Source organism: Cyrtonyx montezumae, unplaced genomic scaffold (genome assembly GCF_038088225.1).
Source record: "Cyrtonyx montezumae isolate F1298 unplaced genomic scaffold, pur_monq_1.0 scaffold_8, whole genome shotgun sequence".
NCBI lineage: Eukaryota > Metazoa > Chordata > Aves > Galliformes > Odontophoridae > Cyrtonyx > Cyrtonyx montezumae.
Genome location: NW_027072089.1, coordinates 95,581,953 through 95,599,745, shown reverse-complemented (window position 1 = coordinate 95,599,745; position 17,793 = coordinate 95,581,953). Strand labels below are relative to the sequence as shown.

General features: G+C 37.9%; 1 protein-coding gene across 8 annotated transcripts in view; it reads right to left on the bottom strand.

Moving 5' to 3' along the window:
• AMPH (amphiphysin) overlaps positions 1-17,793 on the bottom strand; it is a 105,219-nt gene that overhangs the window by 12,025 nt on the left and 75,401 nt on the right. For 4 of the 8 annotated variants that reach the window (XM_065752733.1, XM_065752735.1, XM_065752736.1 and 1 more), the window contains 6 exons: positions 16,043-16,150; positions 12,796-12,819; positions 11,187-11,210; positions 8,504-8,536; positions 7,206-7,256; positions 4,833-4,949 (listed from right to left, as the gene is read on the bottom strand). In XM_065752733.1, the coding sequence (XP_065608805.1) occupies positions 4,833-4,949; positions 7,206-7,256; positions 8,504-8,536; positions 11,187-11,210; positions 12,796-12,819; positions 16,043-16,150 (357 nt within the window). Of the gene's footprint in view, positions 1-4,832; positions 4,950-7,205; positions 7,257-8,503; positions 8,537-10,390; positions 10,898-11,186; positions 11,211-12,795; positions 12,820-16,042; positions 16,151-17,793 lie in introns of all 8 variants that reach the window. The other 4 variants (XM_065752737.1, XM_065752738.1, XM_065752740.1 and 1 more) reach the window with 3 other exon arrangements.

Sequence of the window (17,793 nt, the reverse complement as noted above, 5' to 3'; positions counted from 1 at the left end):
CAGTGGCTTTCTAAATCTGGCACCCGGCAAGATGTTCAAGGGATAAATTGCACTGAACAGTAATGGGCTTTGTCCCAAATAATACTTTCTACATCACAGGTGGTATCTAACAGTAGGTCCTTTTCTACAGAAGCTGTAAAACTTGCATGAGTTCCAGGTTTTGGAAAAGAGGAAAAAAGGTACAATTTCCTAAACTATGTGGGACAGTTGTGCCCTTGCTAGTTTCCAGTTCTACTGTAGCATTTCAGGATTCAGTCAGCAACATCCCTTCTGTTTGAGCTTGGATTCAGTTTTGGCTATTGCTCTGCCTAGATCAAGAGCTTCAGGTCTAGTTTAGGTCAACAGTCAAAGCGGCTAAAATTCGTGTCTCATTTGGAACTTGGAAATGTTTTCACTTAGAAATGCTTTTTAGTTCAGTTCAGTCTTGGCTCCCTGCAGATTGCAGGCTATTTCTAAAGATGCTTTTCAGAGGAAAGGTAAATCTACGCACCCTTGAAGAAATCTCTTTCACTAACAAATTTTGAGGCTGCTTTGCAAACGTTATCTAGGCCAGATTTTTCAAAAGCCCTGTAAGGGTGAAGACAAGTCATGCAAACCTATTTGAGTGCATGGCAGATCAGACTGACATCTTTTTCAATTGCGAGAAGACCTCAAATGCTCATTCTCCAGCTAAGTGCCTCCACACACCTGCCACACCTAAATTTCCACAAGTTTTCACTGAAATGCTTGCGTGTTCTTTTTTTTTTTTTTTTTAATAAAGGGATGCTGAGTTATATCCAAACTTCACATCACTCATGTGTTTTCTAATTTAATCTTCCAGTATTGCCTGCAGTCACCTCATAAGACCCAGACATGTCCAGATGCCAGGGCAAGGCAGTTGCTGACAGCAGTGTTTCCATGGAAACCCCTCATAGCTTTATCCTGTTAAAATTATAATGTTACATAATCTTTTCTTTTATATATATATATAGGATTAATTCTTCTTTCAAGCTGCCAGGCCATGCTGTGAAGTCCTGATTTTTACGTTAACTTTGAAAGAGACAGTAGAGGGTCTTAAGCAGAAAAAAATCCCACAGGTATCAAAATATAATTATTTCTTACTCTAGCAAAGCATGCATGCACACAGTGACCCACAGAAGTGTTGCTCTTTTTTCTTTAACAGAAGAGATAATCATAAATATTTCTATTGCCTCACAAAAGCACTGTGTCTAATAGCAATGGCAAATAGGCACATAAACACTTTCCTTACTTTTGATATTAAAAAGTGTTGAATCTCTTCCATAAGCTGTAGATTTTGACTTCAGAATTTGATTTGAATTTCAATTTGACTTCAGAAATGAGCATTGTTCTATACTCTGTGGTCAGGAATGTGTTTGCCCCTACCCTTCTCTTAACCTGGAAATTCTCTCTCATAAGCATTCCATCAGTAAATCTTATAGCTTGGGTCTCGTTACAAAATTTGATGTATTCATACACACACTTTTAAATGAGGGCTTTTTTCAAGCATAACTGGGAGCATATTTGATGGGAAAAAGAAAGAGAGTTGCCCTCACTTCCTAAGGATTATTCTGTACTAGTAAAATTAGCAGCATTGCTCTTTTGATTAGTTAGAAGTTGGGATGATAAGAATGATGGAGTTTTAGAAGGGAAGCACAGTAGTGCAATTTTTATTTTTATACAATACTAGGCATAAAAGTCTAGTAAATAGGATTACTAAGTAATGCCTAAGTAATGCTGCAATTCCATAAACAGAGTGAAATCTGCTTCTACAGACTTAGGCCAGAAGAATGCTGTTCTACATCAGTTTTCTCTGATTTATGAAGGAAATATTTTAGTTTTTAAATGGCTTCATACTTCAGTGTTGTACCTTTACTTATCTCCATGCCCAGCTTTCAGACACACTTAACCACTCTTCTATGTCTGACCATTGGATTGCTCTTCCAGAGTATATTTGCAATTTGGGTGCTGAGAATTGTACCTACAGAAGGATTCAACCATAATTAGACAGCTCTAAGCTGAAGGCTCTTTCTTGTCCTCTGCTGTCGTTGTTCAGAGTCTGAGAGAGCTTCCAGCTGGTAGTTTCATAGATCCCTACACAGAGCTTTGAAAATCACAGTATTTAGCTGAGTGTCTGATTGATTTAATGAGAGAACATTAGAGTCCAGGCAGGCATCAGACTCAAAGCACAAAAAAGGTTCTTTCCAAACTAATGAGCATACTGGAAGTAAAAAAGCTGATCTCTGAGCAATGATGCATTTCACACAGAGGACAGCTAAATAACCAGACTTCCTAAGATTTCTCTGTTATTCTGTATACTTGTTATCTTTGGCTGAATTTGAAATTTGACGTGGTGAGAGGGGTATTATTATTTGAAACTGAAATCAGTTAGTCATTAATACACCATATCTTTTGGACTACATCCTTTGGATTTTATGTACTGTGGAAATAAGGAAAAAAAAACCAAAACGGTTTCAGTCCATGCAAGAAGGACTTTTTACCACGGTTGGCTTCAGTTCTTCTGGTGCAGGTGGTAGCTCTCTCCCTTTAATTGTGAAACATATTGTTCCCTGTAACCAAAATAAGGATCAACTGCTGCCAGCATCTAATAGAAATCTTATTTGTTCTGTGGCACTTGACACCTGACGTACCAAGAAAAAAAGGTGTAATAAGATTCCATCCAGCAATTATGATGAGCTCTTAGAACGAAGTGTTTGGCAATACTGTTAGGCAGATTATGAAACTGTAAGTAACAGAACCCAAAACTTCCAAGCAGGGATTTCTAACCTACCCTCTGGACTGCTCTCTCCTCAGTTTAAGTGGAAGCTCTAACCAGAAAATTTACTCAAGGCTCTGGAAACAACCAATGAATGCCATACATTCTACGGATTAATGCAGTTTGACAGTAAATTTACCACAGAAAAATAGTGCTGGTTAGTGGCTGTCACCACAAACTTTAAGTTACTAAAATCAATAAAAGATTCTTATCAGGAAGACATCTATTAATATTTTACCACTCCACTTTTAAGTAAGTCATCATTCATAGAGTAAATGAATGCAGAACTGCTGCTGAGAAATGACATGTTTTCATATTTCGCAACTCGGTGAAATTTTCCTTAGCTTTGATCACAGTTGTTGTTAATCCTCATCTTAAAGGCACTTCGCAAGTCCTGGAAAGTAATTCCTGAAATAATAGCCCCTCAGAGCCAATTAAAAAAAATTCAGAAATACAGTCATTCTTCAAAAATCAACACTTAGTTTATTTCCTAGGCATCTCTCCCAAATTACTAAAGACAACTCTGTATTCAAAAGGTAACAAAAAAATGAAAATGAATCTAGTCAAAAGAGTCTAATTTCTATTTAATGCCTAAGACCTTTCTTCTGGATTGCCACTAAATGGCCCATCTCTCACACTGTGTTTCTCTCTCCACTCCCAATAGCCACTTGGAGCATGAAAGAACATAGACTGAGAATGCCTCTGCAAAGGTCAGGCAGCAAAATAGGTCACTGGAAAAGGCCAATGAGTGGATGAGCAGTGCTGCATTCCAGTCTGTCATTTAATTATCACCTCAGACTTGCAAGATTTTAGAACTTCGTTTTTGTACAAGAAAAGGAGTTGGCTTCCTTTTAGAAAAAAGTATTTTCATCACAGTTATTCTTTCCTTCATGAAATCCTTACAGAAAAACAAATTCAAACCATACAGAAACAACATTTTAAGCTTCTTTAATATCTGTTCTTCACTTTATTTACTGCCACTCAGTAACCAGAAGAGACCTCCTGACCAATGACTGATGTCCTATCCCTTCTCTACTCACTATCTTTTCTTCCTTCTTTATTCCAAACCATCAAATTTTCTCTGTCTGTCCATTAAGCCTTTTCAACAACAAACTGACAGAACAGTGGGCTTCAGACAGACAGATTCATTGTTTGCTTTACTATAGAGCTGACAAGTTATTACGGTGATTTATATCAACTCAAGAGAAAACACACATAGGGTAAAAGCCCAATTTCTGCAGACCATGGGGCCTTTGTTTGAGTACACCATGCTCAGACCTATCCCCCTTTCCATCTATAACATATTGTTTTTACTCTGTGAGGAAGACAGGAGCAAGGGAGAAATGATAACGAGGTGGGTGCTGCAACTAAAGCTCAGACTGCCTTTTCGTAACATTCACATTGAATACCTGTTCTTAATCTAGTGGTACAGTGGAACTATCCAGGCAAAATCATTTATCTGTCTTTGAGAAGGTATTTAAACTACAGCTATACTCCAGAGCCTTGCACGCAGGCACTGGTACCTCCACCCTTCTGCTGAAGACAGTTTGTGTGGTATCATGTGTGGCTTTTGCAGTGTTCCAACACCACCAGCAAACAACCAACCTGACACTGGTGAGCAGAGCTTCGTAGCATTTCAAAGCCACTCCTCAGTTCTGTTTGTATGCATTCCTAATGCTGTTTCCCTATGTTAATGACACCAACCGACCTGTGGTCATCAATAAATCACTATTAGGCTTGTAGCAGGAATGTGAAACACAATCAGCTCCACAGACAGAGCCATGCAATGCTATAGTATCTACATATCTGGATAAGCCTTTTGTTGATGCTCTGCAGTGACCTGTTGCTGTGAAAATGGACTGTAAAACCACAGCCATTCAGGTTAGGGCCAAAAGGAGCAAGTGTTGCTGGAGGGGCATGCTGTGACACAGCTGGGTGCTGAAAAAACTAGCTATGGTGAAGAATGGAAAGGATGGCTGAAATACAGCAGGCACATTCACTGTGACGTGAGATGGCTCAGATGAGGCTAGGAGATGGACATGGGGGATAGATCACTCACCACAGCCTGCTCTGTTGACTCATCTGGCTCAGCAGGGATGGCCTCTTTTTCCATAACATCAGCAGTAGGAGTTTCCTCGGCCTTGAGTTCCCCAGGTGGAGCTTCTTCAGCCTCAGCCTTTTGTTTAATTGATTTTTAAGTAAACAGTGGAAAAATTGTTGAGGAGCACATGATATTAGGGAGGGAGGAAGGGAGTGGGAACTCTGCCTGGCACTACAGTGCTGCTTCACTCCTGGCAGACAGTCCCACAGGACTTTGCCAGGAAGAACATAGCCTTACATTACTGATTAACATCTACAGAGCATCTTCATCCTCAGTGTCCTGTACATAGTTGAGTCAGTCCTACCTCCCTCCCTTGCAAAGGGAGGGTTATTGAAAGTGGCAGCAGAAATGGGGGAGAAGCAATCATTTTGCTCAGAAATGCTCTAGAAAGTGAGGGCAAATTGTGTCCCAAATTATGACTTCAAATATGATTTTTTAAAATAATCCCTTATTTCCCTAATTCTGCTAGTTCTCAGACAAAATGGTCCCTTCCCTGTTGAAGGTAGGAAACAATTTGCAGACTTGAACTGTTTTCACAAACACATGGGCAAATACTGACTTCATGAATTCATCCAGTGTGAAAGTCACAGAATGGCTTAGATTGGAAGTGACTTTAAAGACCATTCAGTTCCAATCCCCCTACTGCAGGCCACCCACTAGATTAGGATGCCCAGGGCCCAGAGGCATCCAGAGCTTCTCTGGGCAGCCTGTTCCACTGCCTCACCGCTTTCTGAGTAGAAAAAAAATAAATCATCCCTGATTTCTTTTTAATACTTATTTCTTCTTGAGCTCTTAATCACCTAAAAAGCATCCATTTATCAGCCATGCTTCTCGAATTCCTACCCTTTAAAATTCTGGTCTGTGCTTGTTTTTTAGCAAGTGTACCTAGCAGACATCACTAGCCCTGCAAGATGTTTGGTCCTGTAGCGAAACAGCTCCAAGCAAAAGTACAATTTCTGCTAGAGGCATAACCTTGCAAATACATACACATTAAAGGAGAGAGCTGCAAGCTGTGCTCAGCACATTCCATTTATAAAGTCGGCTGACTCAACCAGATAAAATAACCCCAGTAGATTAATTTGCCATGAACGAATTGCTCAGCATAAAATGAACCTCAAAAGCTATTTAGCTGCTTTGCAGTTGACAAGATGCAGCTGGTAAGAAGGTCTTCTGTAATGAAGAGACAGCTTCCGTGAAATTCTTAAAAATACTAAAATCTTTTCCTCCCTGATATTTTTCAGGAAAAAATAATAATAAAAAAACAAACACCAAACCAAAACATATATTTTCAATTCTTTTCTCACATATTCCTTATGCAGACTTATTTTTAATAAGGCATAGAGAAGTCGGCCTAAGCAAGACCTTCAGGATTTGGCACTGAATAAAGAAACTCATTATATTATACCACACTGTGAAGAAGTCTGTCTGGTGTAATAATATCAGTTCCAAGGAATCTCACAAATTAAAAACAAGATTGAAATGTGAAAAAAAAGACAGATTTATCCCAGGTAAGATTTCTAATGAGTTTCCTGGGGCTTAATACTGGAAGAAACTTTCAGGCTTAAAATCACAGGCAATATGTTATAATTGAGATTGTAATGATGTCCTTTGAGTCACTTGTGGACGAGCAATCTTTAGAGTATTTACCACATTTGAACTACAAATAAAAATGCTAAAAACACTCTCACTGTATTCGGTAACCATTCTAAACACAGGCAGCACAGGAGGTATAGAAAGTCACATTAACTTTCAGTATTACTCTTCTGCTCTTAAGTAACTGTAGCATTCGCCAAGGAATGCTGCTTCTACATATCCTTAATTCAGGCTAACCAAAGACAGTAAGAGAAACCTAGAAACTACCAAAGTATGATCACTTTCAAAAACATTCCCACCCCTTAAAAGACAGTACCTACTATTAATAAAATGTGGAGAATAGTTAAAGCCACAGTAATATTAGTTATGTATACAGCCATTACATGTAATCACTGCCTTGCTGTACACTGTACCATAGTACTCATTCTCGCTGTTTTTTAAGTGCAATAAATTAGTAATAAATTGTTTTACTATAGTTTCAGAAATTAAAAGTGTATTAAAGCAGCCTGTTTTTCTTTTTTTACAGTGCTATGCTTGTGAAAGACTTTCAGAAAGTAAAGATTTACAACTACAATGGTATACCCACCTATTCCTTCAGGTTAAGATTTTGTAAATTAGACGATGGAAAACACAAATATTTTTGTAAAAAGGAGTAATTATTTTTCTACAAAGAAAAAAAAAAGTACTCCTTTTTTTTCTTACACAGCAGTAAGAAAGGAAGCAAAATTCACCACTTACCAAAGCCTCTGTCACATTCTCATTTGATTGGATGGTAAATGCAGCAGTATCCTAGATAAAGAAGATAAAAACGAGACAACAATATTTGATATGGGATGTATCTAGTAAAGACCTAATTTTTTATGGCTTGTTTAGCCATAACCATCTATAACTGAACATAGTATTAGATGGAAAAAAGATAATGTATATAGGTATGAATACTAACATCACAGACCTTCCTTTTTCAAATGTGTGTTCCATGATTAAGTTATTCAAACCAGTGAAGAATCTTTCACTGAATACAAGTGAATTGTAAGGACTAGTTCTAAGTAACTTGCACATCCTCTTGATTCTGGGATTTTATTTGAACAGCGCATACACTGCTAAGAAATTAGAGATATGAAGTTTCATATGCATTAATAAGGCCAAGAAGTGGAGAACAAGTTTTCCAATATCTTGTTCAGAAACTATTAATTTGAAAAATGCGCATGTTTGTTCCTACTGTGAGGGTGGTGGGGGACCAAATATTTATTTCATCCCAAGGGGAACATTTTGCCTTAAGAAATTGGTGTCAACTTTGTATTTTATCCCTCTGAATACTTTATTAATTTAAAAGGCATGTAGCAAAATTAATAAGCACTGAAAGACTCATTTACAGCTTTTCAGATATTCAACATTTTTTTGGTGTATATATTTAAAAAAGGGTGTCCAGACTATGCTCTGGGTAAGCCAGTCTCTGATAGGCTGCTGGAATTTAAGAAGGCCCCATATTATCTGCATTATCACTTGGGATGACTGCCCTGGAATTTGAGAGCATAAACGTGGTATCCTCATGTACTGCACTGCTGCAATGCCTAATGCAGGTTCTCAGCACTGTCAGAACAGTAAATAAACAATAAACAAGCAGTAAACTCAGATTTAACTCCCAAATTAAAATATATTTTAAATGAAAACAAAACAGCAGAAATTAGTAAAACTCATTTCATATATAAATACGTAAACACACTGAATGTGAGAAAGCCATGAGGAAGCCATGCTTTACAGAACTTTGAGATTGTTAGAAAAATCCAAAAAAGAAAGCAATAAAAAACTAATGTGTTTGTTTTAAATGGAAAATAAAACCTTAGTCCTGCTAAGCTAGTGAGAGTTTTCCAATTAAATTCAATTAGGCCAAGAGTGCCAAGAATTCTAGGAATATCTAGGAGTACTTTCTGAGGCCAGACAAGCTTAGGACTTGTGTCAGCATGACATTATTGTGCAGCTAGTCCTAATCTCTTCCCAGCAGAACAGAAAACTCTCAAAATTTGCTTATTTCTTACCTGTGCAAATCCATTAAATGCAGTGCTGGATGCCTAAGTAGAAGTGAATATCAGAACAAATTATCATTTGTTTACTAAATGAGAACATGGACAATACATTTTTATTTGCAAAACAAAAATAGGCCAGACATAAAAAGTAAAAAAAAAAAAAACCAAAAAGGAAGGGCAAGGCAGTAATATACTTGGTGACAATGCTATTTGATAACAGATTTCACAGGCTTAAAGAAAACACCAAAACAAAAACAAAAAAGCAGAGTGACTTAAACATTTTTACAAAAAGAAAAAAAGAAAAATCTTTAGATGCATTTAAAATTATAGATGTGAAGTATAAAAGCTGTGAGACACCATGTGCATCCACAGCGTGAAGCTTCATTCACCTTTTTGAAATGCATTTTTGTCAGCCTGCTTCATTACATGGCTGGAGGGCACCACACTATGAACAGTTGCGTGACAAATCTTTTGAAAAAGAATCGCAAGGACTTAGGAGGGGTAGCAGGAAACACACAGATGGGTTGGTTTTAAACGACAAGGTTATGCATGACCTAAGGAACTCTTTGTCTAGACTAGGCTACACACTGGGGTAGGTACCTCTTCTTTATCAGCCTCAATTTCCTGGTACAACAATCCATATCTCCGGTTAGCAATTTCATCTTCAGATAAATCTGAGTTGTTGGTCTCATTGTCTTTAGGACTAGTTGAACTCTCGGTGCTAGCATTTCGGGAATTTCCCACTTGAAACAGAGCCAAGGGTCTAACTATCTCATTGCTAAGTCCAGTATTGCTAACACTAGCCTGCTCCCCAGGCAAGCTTTGTTTTATTGATTCCCCCTGATTTTTATTGCTTGTGCTTACACCTATTTCTCCCCAGATGTTATCAGTCCCTCCCAGGTCCTGTGTAGACCACCTATTGCTAATGCCTAGCCAAGCATTTTCCATGTTACTTTCCTCTGAGTCTTGCTGCTTGGGGAAAAAGGGCCAATTATCCAGTCCATTGGCTTGGCCATCTGACAGATTAGAAAACCCCCAGGAATCATTAGTAACTGTTGGATCCCAGTTTGCCAGCCAAGGCTCTGTTTCCAAGGTTTCAGGAACACCACTGCTATGAGGATGCTCTTCAGTGGCTGCTGCTGCCCTACCTGTCATTTGGTCTTCTCTATTATCTAGGCAAGGATTACCACAGATTGTGCTAGCAGCATGAGGTGTTTCGGACATTAATGCCCATTCTTGTGGGTACTCTTTGTTAGTAGCAGCTTGACCTTCATTGGTAGCACTACCATTTGGGAGGATGTTGATGCTACTGTCTTCAGCTTCTTTACCAGACTCTTCTGCACTGAATAATTCAGTGTCACAAAGAATGTTTCCAGTATTTGTATGGTTCTTTTCTGCATGGTCAGTGACCTCTGGATCAATATGTGTCATAACATTTATACTCTCTGTGGATGTATTTTCTCCAGTAACATTGTCGGCTTGGTTTAAGCCATCCTCAAATATTGTTTCATGGTCCTGATTCCAGATAACATGGACTCTCTCAGGTTCATTGCCAGTGCTTTCTGTAGTTTTACAGCTGTCCACTACTCCTTTGTCTGCTTCTTCCAACCCTGTGCTCAGCAATGTTTTTTCTGAATCTATCTCCTCAATGACATCTACTCCTTTGAATTCTTTTTCCCTACAGATTTCTAGATTAACAATACTAGTTCTTCCAGCTTCCCCATTGCTAACTTCCAACTCATGTAAATTGTCTACCTCAGTGCTGACTGAAGTTTCACACTCTGACTTAGCTAAGCACTTACAAAGCTCTGCTTCACTATTTCCTTCCATCTCACCACCTTCCTCTTCCATTTCCTCTGTACCTTCTACCTCCTTGTACTTAACAGCTCCATTCTCTACCTGTTCATTTGGCTTGACACCTGCCCACAGAGTCTCTTCTTCCTCATGTTTTTCCTCTTCCTTTTGCACATCACATGGGAGGGGTTTATCCAACAAGCTATCAGTTCCCAAGATGGGTGTCTCAAAACCAGTTATGTTCTCTAAATGATGACTGGTTGCCACATCTTCCCATGGGACATTCTTAGCATCCAACAGGTCCTCCAGCAAAGTCCTCTGGTTTTCATTTTCAGGAGCAGATCCTGGTGCAGCATCCTCCTGCTGACCTATAGCAGGCCAAACACTAGCAGGCAGATTACCCATGGATTCGGTTGAGGTTTGCTCTGCCCCAGGGAAAAGCAAAGAACCGCCTGTAGTAATTTCCTGGCTGACACTGGGTGTGCTAACATCTAGGCCCCAGTTGAGTGAACCTAGATCAGTTTGGGATCTGTTAACATCTTCTGATGACCCACTGTTTGGGATTTCCTCCATGACCAGGTTACACAGGGAAAGACTTTTTGAAGAATCAGGCTTTAAGCAGACAGAAAAGCAAAGAAAAAACACAAGATGAAAAAGATAAAGGCGGACTTGATGAAAAAACACCAGATTTATATTTTACTAGAGCAATTTTAATTTAAAGAATGAAAGTGACTAAATTAAGCAGTTTAAGGAAAAGCTATGTGGCTTGCGACATTTGGAGGCAGTAGATTGCAATCTAGAAGAGCAGCACTGGTAGACAAAACAAAAAGCTATATATTTCATCACACTGATTAAAGCATGCCTCTAGAGTGACTGTGATTTTGGGTGTAAGTTTGCTTACCGGCTGCACCAATTCACTTGTTGTCTGTTTTGAAAAAAACATTTAAAACAGAGAAAACAATAATACAATTTTTGTTGTTGTTATTAGAAGAGCAGTTCATTAATTATCTGTTCTCTAACTAGCAGCAGTTACCAAACTGGTGTAGGGAAGCAGAAAAGGGTCCTTTCCTGCCACTCCAGTGAAGGCTAAAGGCAGACTCATGAATTTAAGACTTCTAGCCACTAGACGACATTAAAAAAGACGTTCTACAGCTATACTGAATATTTATCACACCTTGTTTTTCTCTGAGACCCATTGACTTTTTATATCACAGGTACTGTCAGTAGAAAGGAGGAATCATTCCAAGACACAGCAAAAAAGGAAGCAAGCAACACAAGTGGTGGCAGTGGACATCACTGTGATATTCCATCACTGTGCCATCCAGAGGCATTTGCAGTTTCTCACACATTATGGCATCAAACCATATAGCCAGCTGTCTATACCATCACTTTGAAGAGATACAAATACTGCAAAGAAGATCAATGACTATTCTGCATTTAATCTTGCAAAAAACACAGTAAAGGTTGAGAAGCCTTAATTTCAAATATTTAGCTGTGAAGCTCGATACTTCCATTTTTGGTTTTAACTAGAGAAAATAGGAAAATAATTATAATATAGAATACATACATAATATTAACATGCTATAAGTAAACCTGTAAAAGGAAGACATTGATAAAGATATGTAGTACTAGTTTAAAGTTACAAATTTGAAACACTTCTAGGTTATTTTAGCTGGTCTAGATTTTCTGTCAAACTTGAAATTTTGGCTAGTCTGCATACAAGACTTTTTTTTAGACTTCTCTAAACCTTCCCAATAGAAAGAGAAGAGCACTTAATACATATCACATATGCCATAATGTTCACAAGATAGTGTTGCATATCTGAATGCACGAGAAGCATTCAGATTTCTGTGCTAGCTGAATTTCCAAATGGTCAAAAAATGATCTTTCAGGCTGCATGTCAAGTCAACCCAACTATCTGTGACATGAAGTAATAAGAAAGCTCTCAAAATCATCTGTTTTCTTTCTGCAGATTATTGTATTTGATTAGACACCAGGATGTGGAAGGAATGATTTCTACAGCTTCTTCCAGCAGCAGTTGCTTTTGTAAGTAACTCCTGTTCACTGTATGCTAATTATGAAAAGAACAAGTCAGATTATCTCTTCACTCCCAATCTGAGAAATAACAGGTGCCCATTAGGTTCATATCCTACTGGTTAAAGGAACGATGTCTTCAGATAATTAAGAGAGGTGGCTAGCATCCATTCCTACACTCAAAGAACTATAAAACAGATGTGAATAAAAGCAGCAAACCTTTAGCTGTAATGATTGTGAAAGTTATTAGCATAGATTTCTAACACAATTAAGGTTTTGTAGGCCAAGCAACAGTGATTCTTTTTTTCTGCTTGTTTTAATAGTTCCCTGGTGGCTTCATATACTTTGCAGTTTGCTGTAGTCTGCAAATTCTTTATCTTGGCTTTTGGGGAAAGTGCTATAAATCTGAGTTGAGAGTATTACAAAATCAGATGCACAGAAATATCCCAATTCACAATGATAAATGTCAGTCTTACCGTCCACAGATCCCATGGCAATGTCTGAAAAAAGGAGAGAAAAAAAGATGCTTTTAGAAAAATACTGTTCGTATTGTGTATTTGACATGCTACATAACTAACATGATAGATAAACATATAAATACATGTATTTATAATATATATATTTTATATTTGAGCACATGTGTATATATTTGAAGAATTAAATTGTTGGTTAAGTAAGATGAGCAGTGGGTAGGTGGTGAATTGTGGTATTTCCCACTTCAAAGCAGTAGTTCTTTTCCAGTGAACTCATACCACTAGGTATTTAAATGATAAGTTCATTCTGAACTTGTGACTCAGAACGACGTTCAACAGGTACAGGAATGTCTGTAAGGTATCAGCATTAAAAAGCTTACATAGGTCAGCATTTTTAGCCAGTTAAGAAATGATTCTGCTATCCACTGAAAACACGTTATAAAAGTTCTTAAACTAAAGGAAGGAAAACTGCATACTTTTAGGGTAAAGAAAACAAGAAGTTTGACCACTGTTTCATTTTCTTGTCCAGTCTGTCAAATACCCAATGGCTTTTCAACAGAAGAGCAAAATGGACAGATAAAAGCAGAAAAGCATGTCAGTTCTACTATATGAATGGTCTGAAATACTTTGAAATACATCTATTACATTCACATCTATATTAAAGTCCATGAAAAATAAAAAGTAGAGATATTCATAAAGTAAAATGTAAAATTTTTTCCTAAAATATTTATATATGTTAAATGTTACATCTAACAGTTGTTAATGGAAAGGATTGCTGCATTTGTCTTTTCTCAAGTCTTTTTTTTCCTATGACTAAAGAATGGCTCTCTGAACAACCTCTGCTTTCACTTTCACAGATAAAAGACAGTAATAAATAATTAGTCAGATTTACAAAAAATTAACATCAACATCCATTTCTCATTTGGTTTAATTTTGTTAAAGTCCAGGTGTGTGCTTCCCCTGTGTTGGTGTAATTCATAAGAATACTTGCTTCCTCTGCCATAACCTTGTTAGATAAACATTCAATCTTTAAGGAAAGATAATAGCTCTCCTCTAATAGACTTAACTGATGCAAACCCCAGACATCCTACTCACTTCCAGGGAAGGAGATTGCTCGTTTATCATTTCTTCATTTTTCTTTCAATGCTTGCGAGACAAGAGGGAAGGAATATATTGAAGGAAAGGCAAAACAGACCACAGCTAGCAAAAGGAGGTGAGGGCCAGCCATGTTTAGAAAGGACATTTCTGAAGCATTCATAGAAACAGAAAAGCAAGTGTGAAGGGCAGGCTAAGGGTCCCTTACTGTGATCTAATCACAAGGCAGAGTAGTGGAGGGAAGTAGTTAAATGATCAATAGGGAAGCCATGCCTGGCCTCCTGAGGCATCATGACACAGACAACTCCTGCCTTCAGTTCACTATTTAAGCACAGTTTTCTGAAGGGAAGACATCCACATCTGAGACAAAACCAGTACACACATAGAAAAAACACTTCAGGCTGTCTTAAATCTCCCTGCACAGGAGTCTCCGAATAGTGCAGACGTCATTGTGTGTATGCTCCCATTGCAATGATGCTGTCACATCCTGTGGGACTGAAACTAGACTGTAGGGCTATCCTCTCTTTGCTTAAAGACATAGTGTTCTGACTCATCCACACACTCTTGTGGTTTTAACTACTTTTTCTCAGGCATGTTTGTTGAGACGAAAGGTAAAAGAAGATGGAAGGTGCTCAATGAATTCTTTCCATGTACCCAGATGAAACCTTATAATGTAGTTTTCTACATTTAATTGTATTCAGTACTTCATGGCACAATTGAACTTAAAACAATTTTTTTCAAAATAACAATTAATTCTGCAATCTGTATAGTATGATGTCAAGACAAACATACTCTGTCACAAAAGTTAATTTTCTCGGAGGTTTAACTACTCCACTGCTCTCATCAGGTTTATTCAAGAAAGCTGAAAGGTAGAGTTAGAAAAGGCAAAGCTAGAATTTTCTGTCACTTCTGAGTGCAAAGAGATCATTTTTCTTTTCTTGTTTCCAGAAAACAAGAAAAATAACAAGAATCACAAAGCCTCTATTATAATTCAACACACATAGCAAAGAGCAATGAGAAACAAGCTGATGTTTGGAATGCTGACAGAGTGCTGTTTTTCTAACAGTGCATAACCCATTAGAGATCAGTACAGATCTCATTATATAACTAGGACTGTATACTAAATAAGAAATTAATTAACTGAGATCAAGGACTTTCTCAGCCTAAAAGCTCCTTGTCTGCTTACTCCTTTCCCAGTGCTGCATTACTGAACAGTCTCAGTATTAGTATTAGTCTTCTCATGTCTTGCAGTACAATCTAGGATAGTGATAGCCACGGGGATAATAGGTTTTGCTAACAGTATATATTAACAGTATAATATTACTTCCTTGTCTTTTTACAGTGCAGAGCTCCAGCTCTGCTGTCCAGGGAAACTATATACTATCAGCCCTAAAAGTAGTGAGGGTGAGTTCTAGATCTTAAAATAGCAGATGCCAGTTGCTTTAAGACAAGTCAAAGCAACGTTCATATGCACTTTTATTTTATTATTTTTTTATATTACTGTGAGAGACTATCATGACAAATATTACCATAGAACTGAGAATTCTTTAACACAGCATCCTGCAAGGGAACGTGCTATTTCATTATTTCACCTTCCATGAGATTAGGTCTGAAAAAGATTTATGGAAGCAAAACCACTCAGATCATATTTCTTGCTTTGTACTGAAACTCTTTCACAGCAAGCAATTGCATGTTGACTCCGTAAGACCTAGGTTCCCTGATACCTCTTTCCAGAAATGAAATGTCAAAGCTGGGTCAGACAAATTCCCAGGAAAAGAGGCATCAGAGGATTATAAAATTAGCATTAAGAGTTGTTCTAAAGATGGAGAATAACAGCATGACAAAGACAAGGCCAACATACAAGCAACCATTCTCATTGACAGACATTTTACCACCTGACTGCTTCCTCCTCTTTCAGTACATCATCAAGTACTGGGTTAGTGAAGGGGAAAGATATATGACAGACAAGAGCTTCTCAGGAAGGTCAAGTGTTTCAGACACTGCAGATGCACTACTCTTCAGCACACCAGGCAAACCTTTGCTAACAAACATAGGACTCTGAATTATTAGTATATAGTAAATATTAGTAGATATGTAATATATATTTAATATGTACATGAAATACGCTGTGCCTGCCTGAAAAGCAAAGAGATACCTGAGACATGGGTGAATGAGTTACACCTGTTGATACAACTTCTGGCTTGAAAGGGTCAAAATCCAGATCTAACAAAGATTCTTCTTTCTTAGTTTCAGGAACTTCATTCTGTTAGAAGAGAAAAATAACCCTTGAAAAGCTCATCTCTCAAACACTGTCCCAGGAAACACAATATTAAAAGCTCCAAGAAAAACAAAAAGCAAACAAACAAACAAACAAAAAAAAACAACAAATTTTCAAGCTGCATTGCAAGCAAGGATGGGAGGAAACCCTGAAGACTTCCCTGAACTTTTAACCTTATTTTTATGAGCTTCATTGTTATGATGCCTTTGTTTTCTGCGTAGTGCACTTTTGCCTTTTCAGGTTACACAAACTGCAGCCCTCTTGAAAAAGTGCCAAGTGTTCACTGTTTGACTGTGAAAGCCATTTTAAGTGCTTTGAGTCAGACATCAAAATTAAAAACACTGCATAGATTGTGTCTTACACTTTAATGTGTGAATCTCTTCCCAAATACAAACATTACTCATAAGTCAATACAGGAGTACATAAATGCATTTGAATTAAATTTCAGTTCTAAACATAAATAAGAATTCAAATGTATTGCACTTAGCACTAAACTGTAGGAAACCCCTTACGTAACTAACTAAATCTTGGTACCTTGATCTGCTCTTACTAAACTGGATTACACATTAGAGCCTTTTTTTGTTTAGAATTAATGAATTAACCAAGGCCTCTGAGGTCACTGTTAACATCTATATTGGTTCAATGGACTACAGATCTTCCCCTTTGTAAATTAACATAAGGAAATAATTACCATGCATTAACACAAAATATTAATTTCAATCAGTGTGAAACTATAGCTGTTAGTTAATAGAGTAGTAATAGAGTTAATTATCCCTAATGATAAATATTCTGGGCACACATCTTTTAGTAAGAAGGCTAGTTCTGCCTGCTTCTAGTTGTTCAGTGTTTATTAAAGAGAAAGTGAGAGAAGCTTGTCTTCAATGTACAGAATATGTAGGTTGTAATGAATTAGAGTACTATTTTGAAAAGTGTTCAGATCAGAAATGGTACCACTGGAAACAATTTGTACACATACATGCATAAGTTATCTCACAAGAGAAAGGTAAAACAAAGCCAAACCAAAACTGCACATAGCCCACACATCTGCCTGTAACTATGGATGAAGTGTGAAGCAGGGGAAGGGAACGGCATGGAGCTGTGTCAGGGGAAGGGCAGCTGCGGGTTAGGGACAGGTGTTTCCCTGAGCTGGTGGTTGGGCAGTGGAACAGGCTCCCCAAGGCAGTGATAATGGCACCAAGTTGACAAAGATAAAGGAGCACTTGATCAATGCTCTTGGACATAGGGTTTGGATTTTGGGTGTTGCTATGTGGAGCCAGGAGTTGAACTTGATGATCCTAGTGTGTTCCTTCCACCTCAGGATATTCTATGACTCCATGAGACTTCAGGAGAAGGGAGTATAACTTTGCTTGCCTTATTTTGTATTCTTCCCTTGGCCTCTGCCTTTGTACACTGCTGACTACAGAGAACTGGTATGACCCATTGAAGCTGATGCCATGTTCTCACATTTTGAAAGGTCAGAACCAAAACAACCCTCCCCACCAGTAGCCCTTGCTATGTCCATTCTCATATGCCTTTCATCTGATGTGTTCAGATTTTATCACAGATGCCCTTGAGGCATTAAAATCATAGAATCACTTCAGCTGGAAGGGACCCTTAAAGGTCATCCA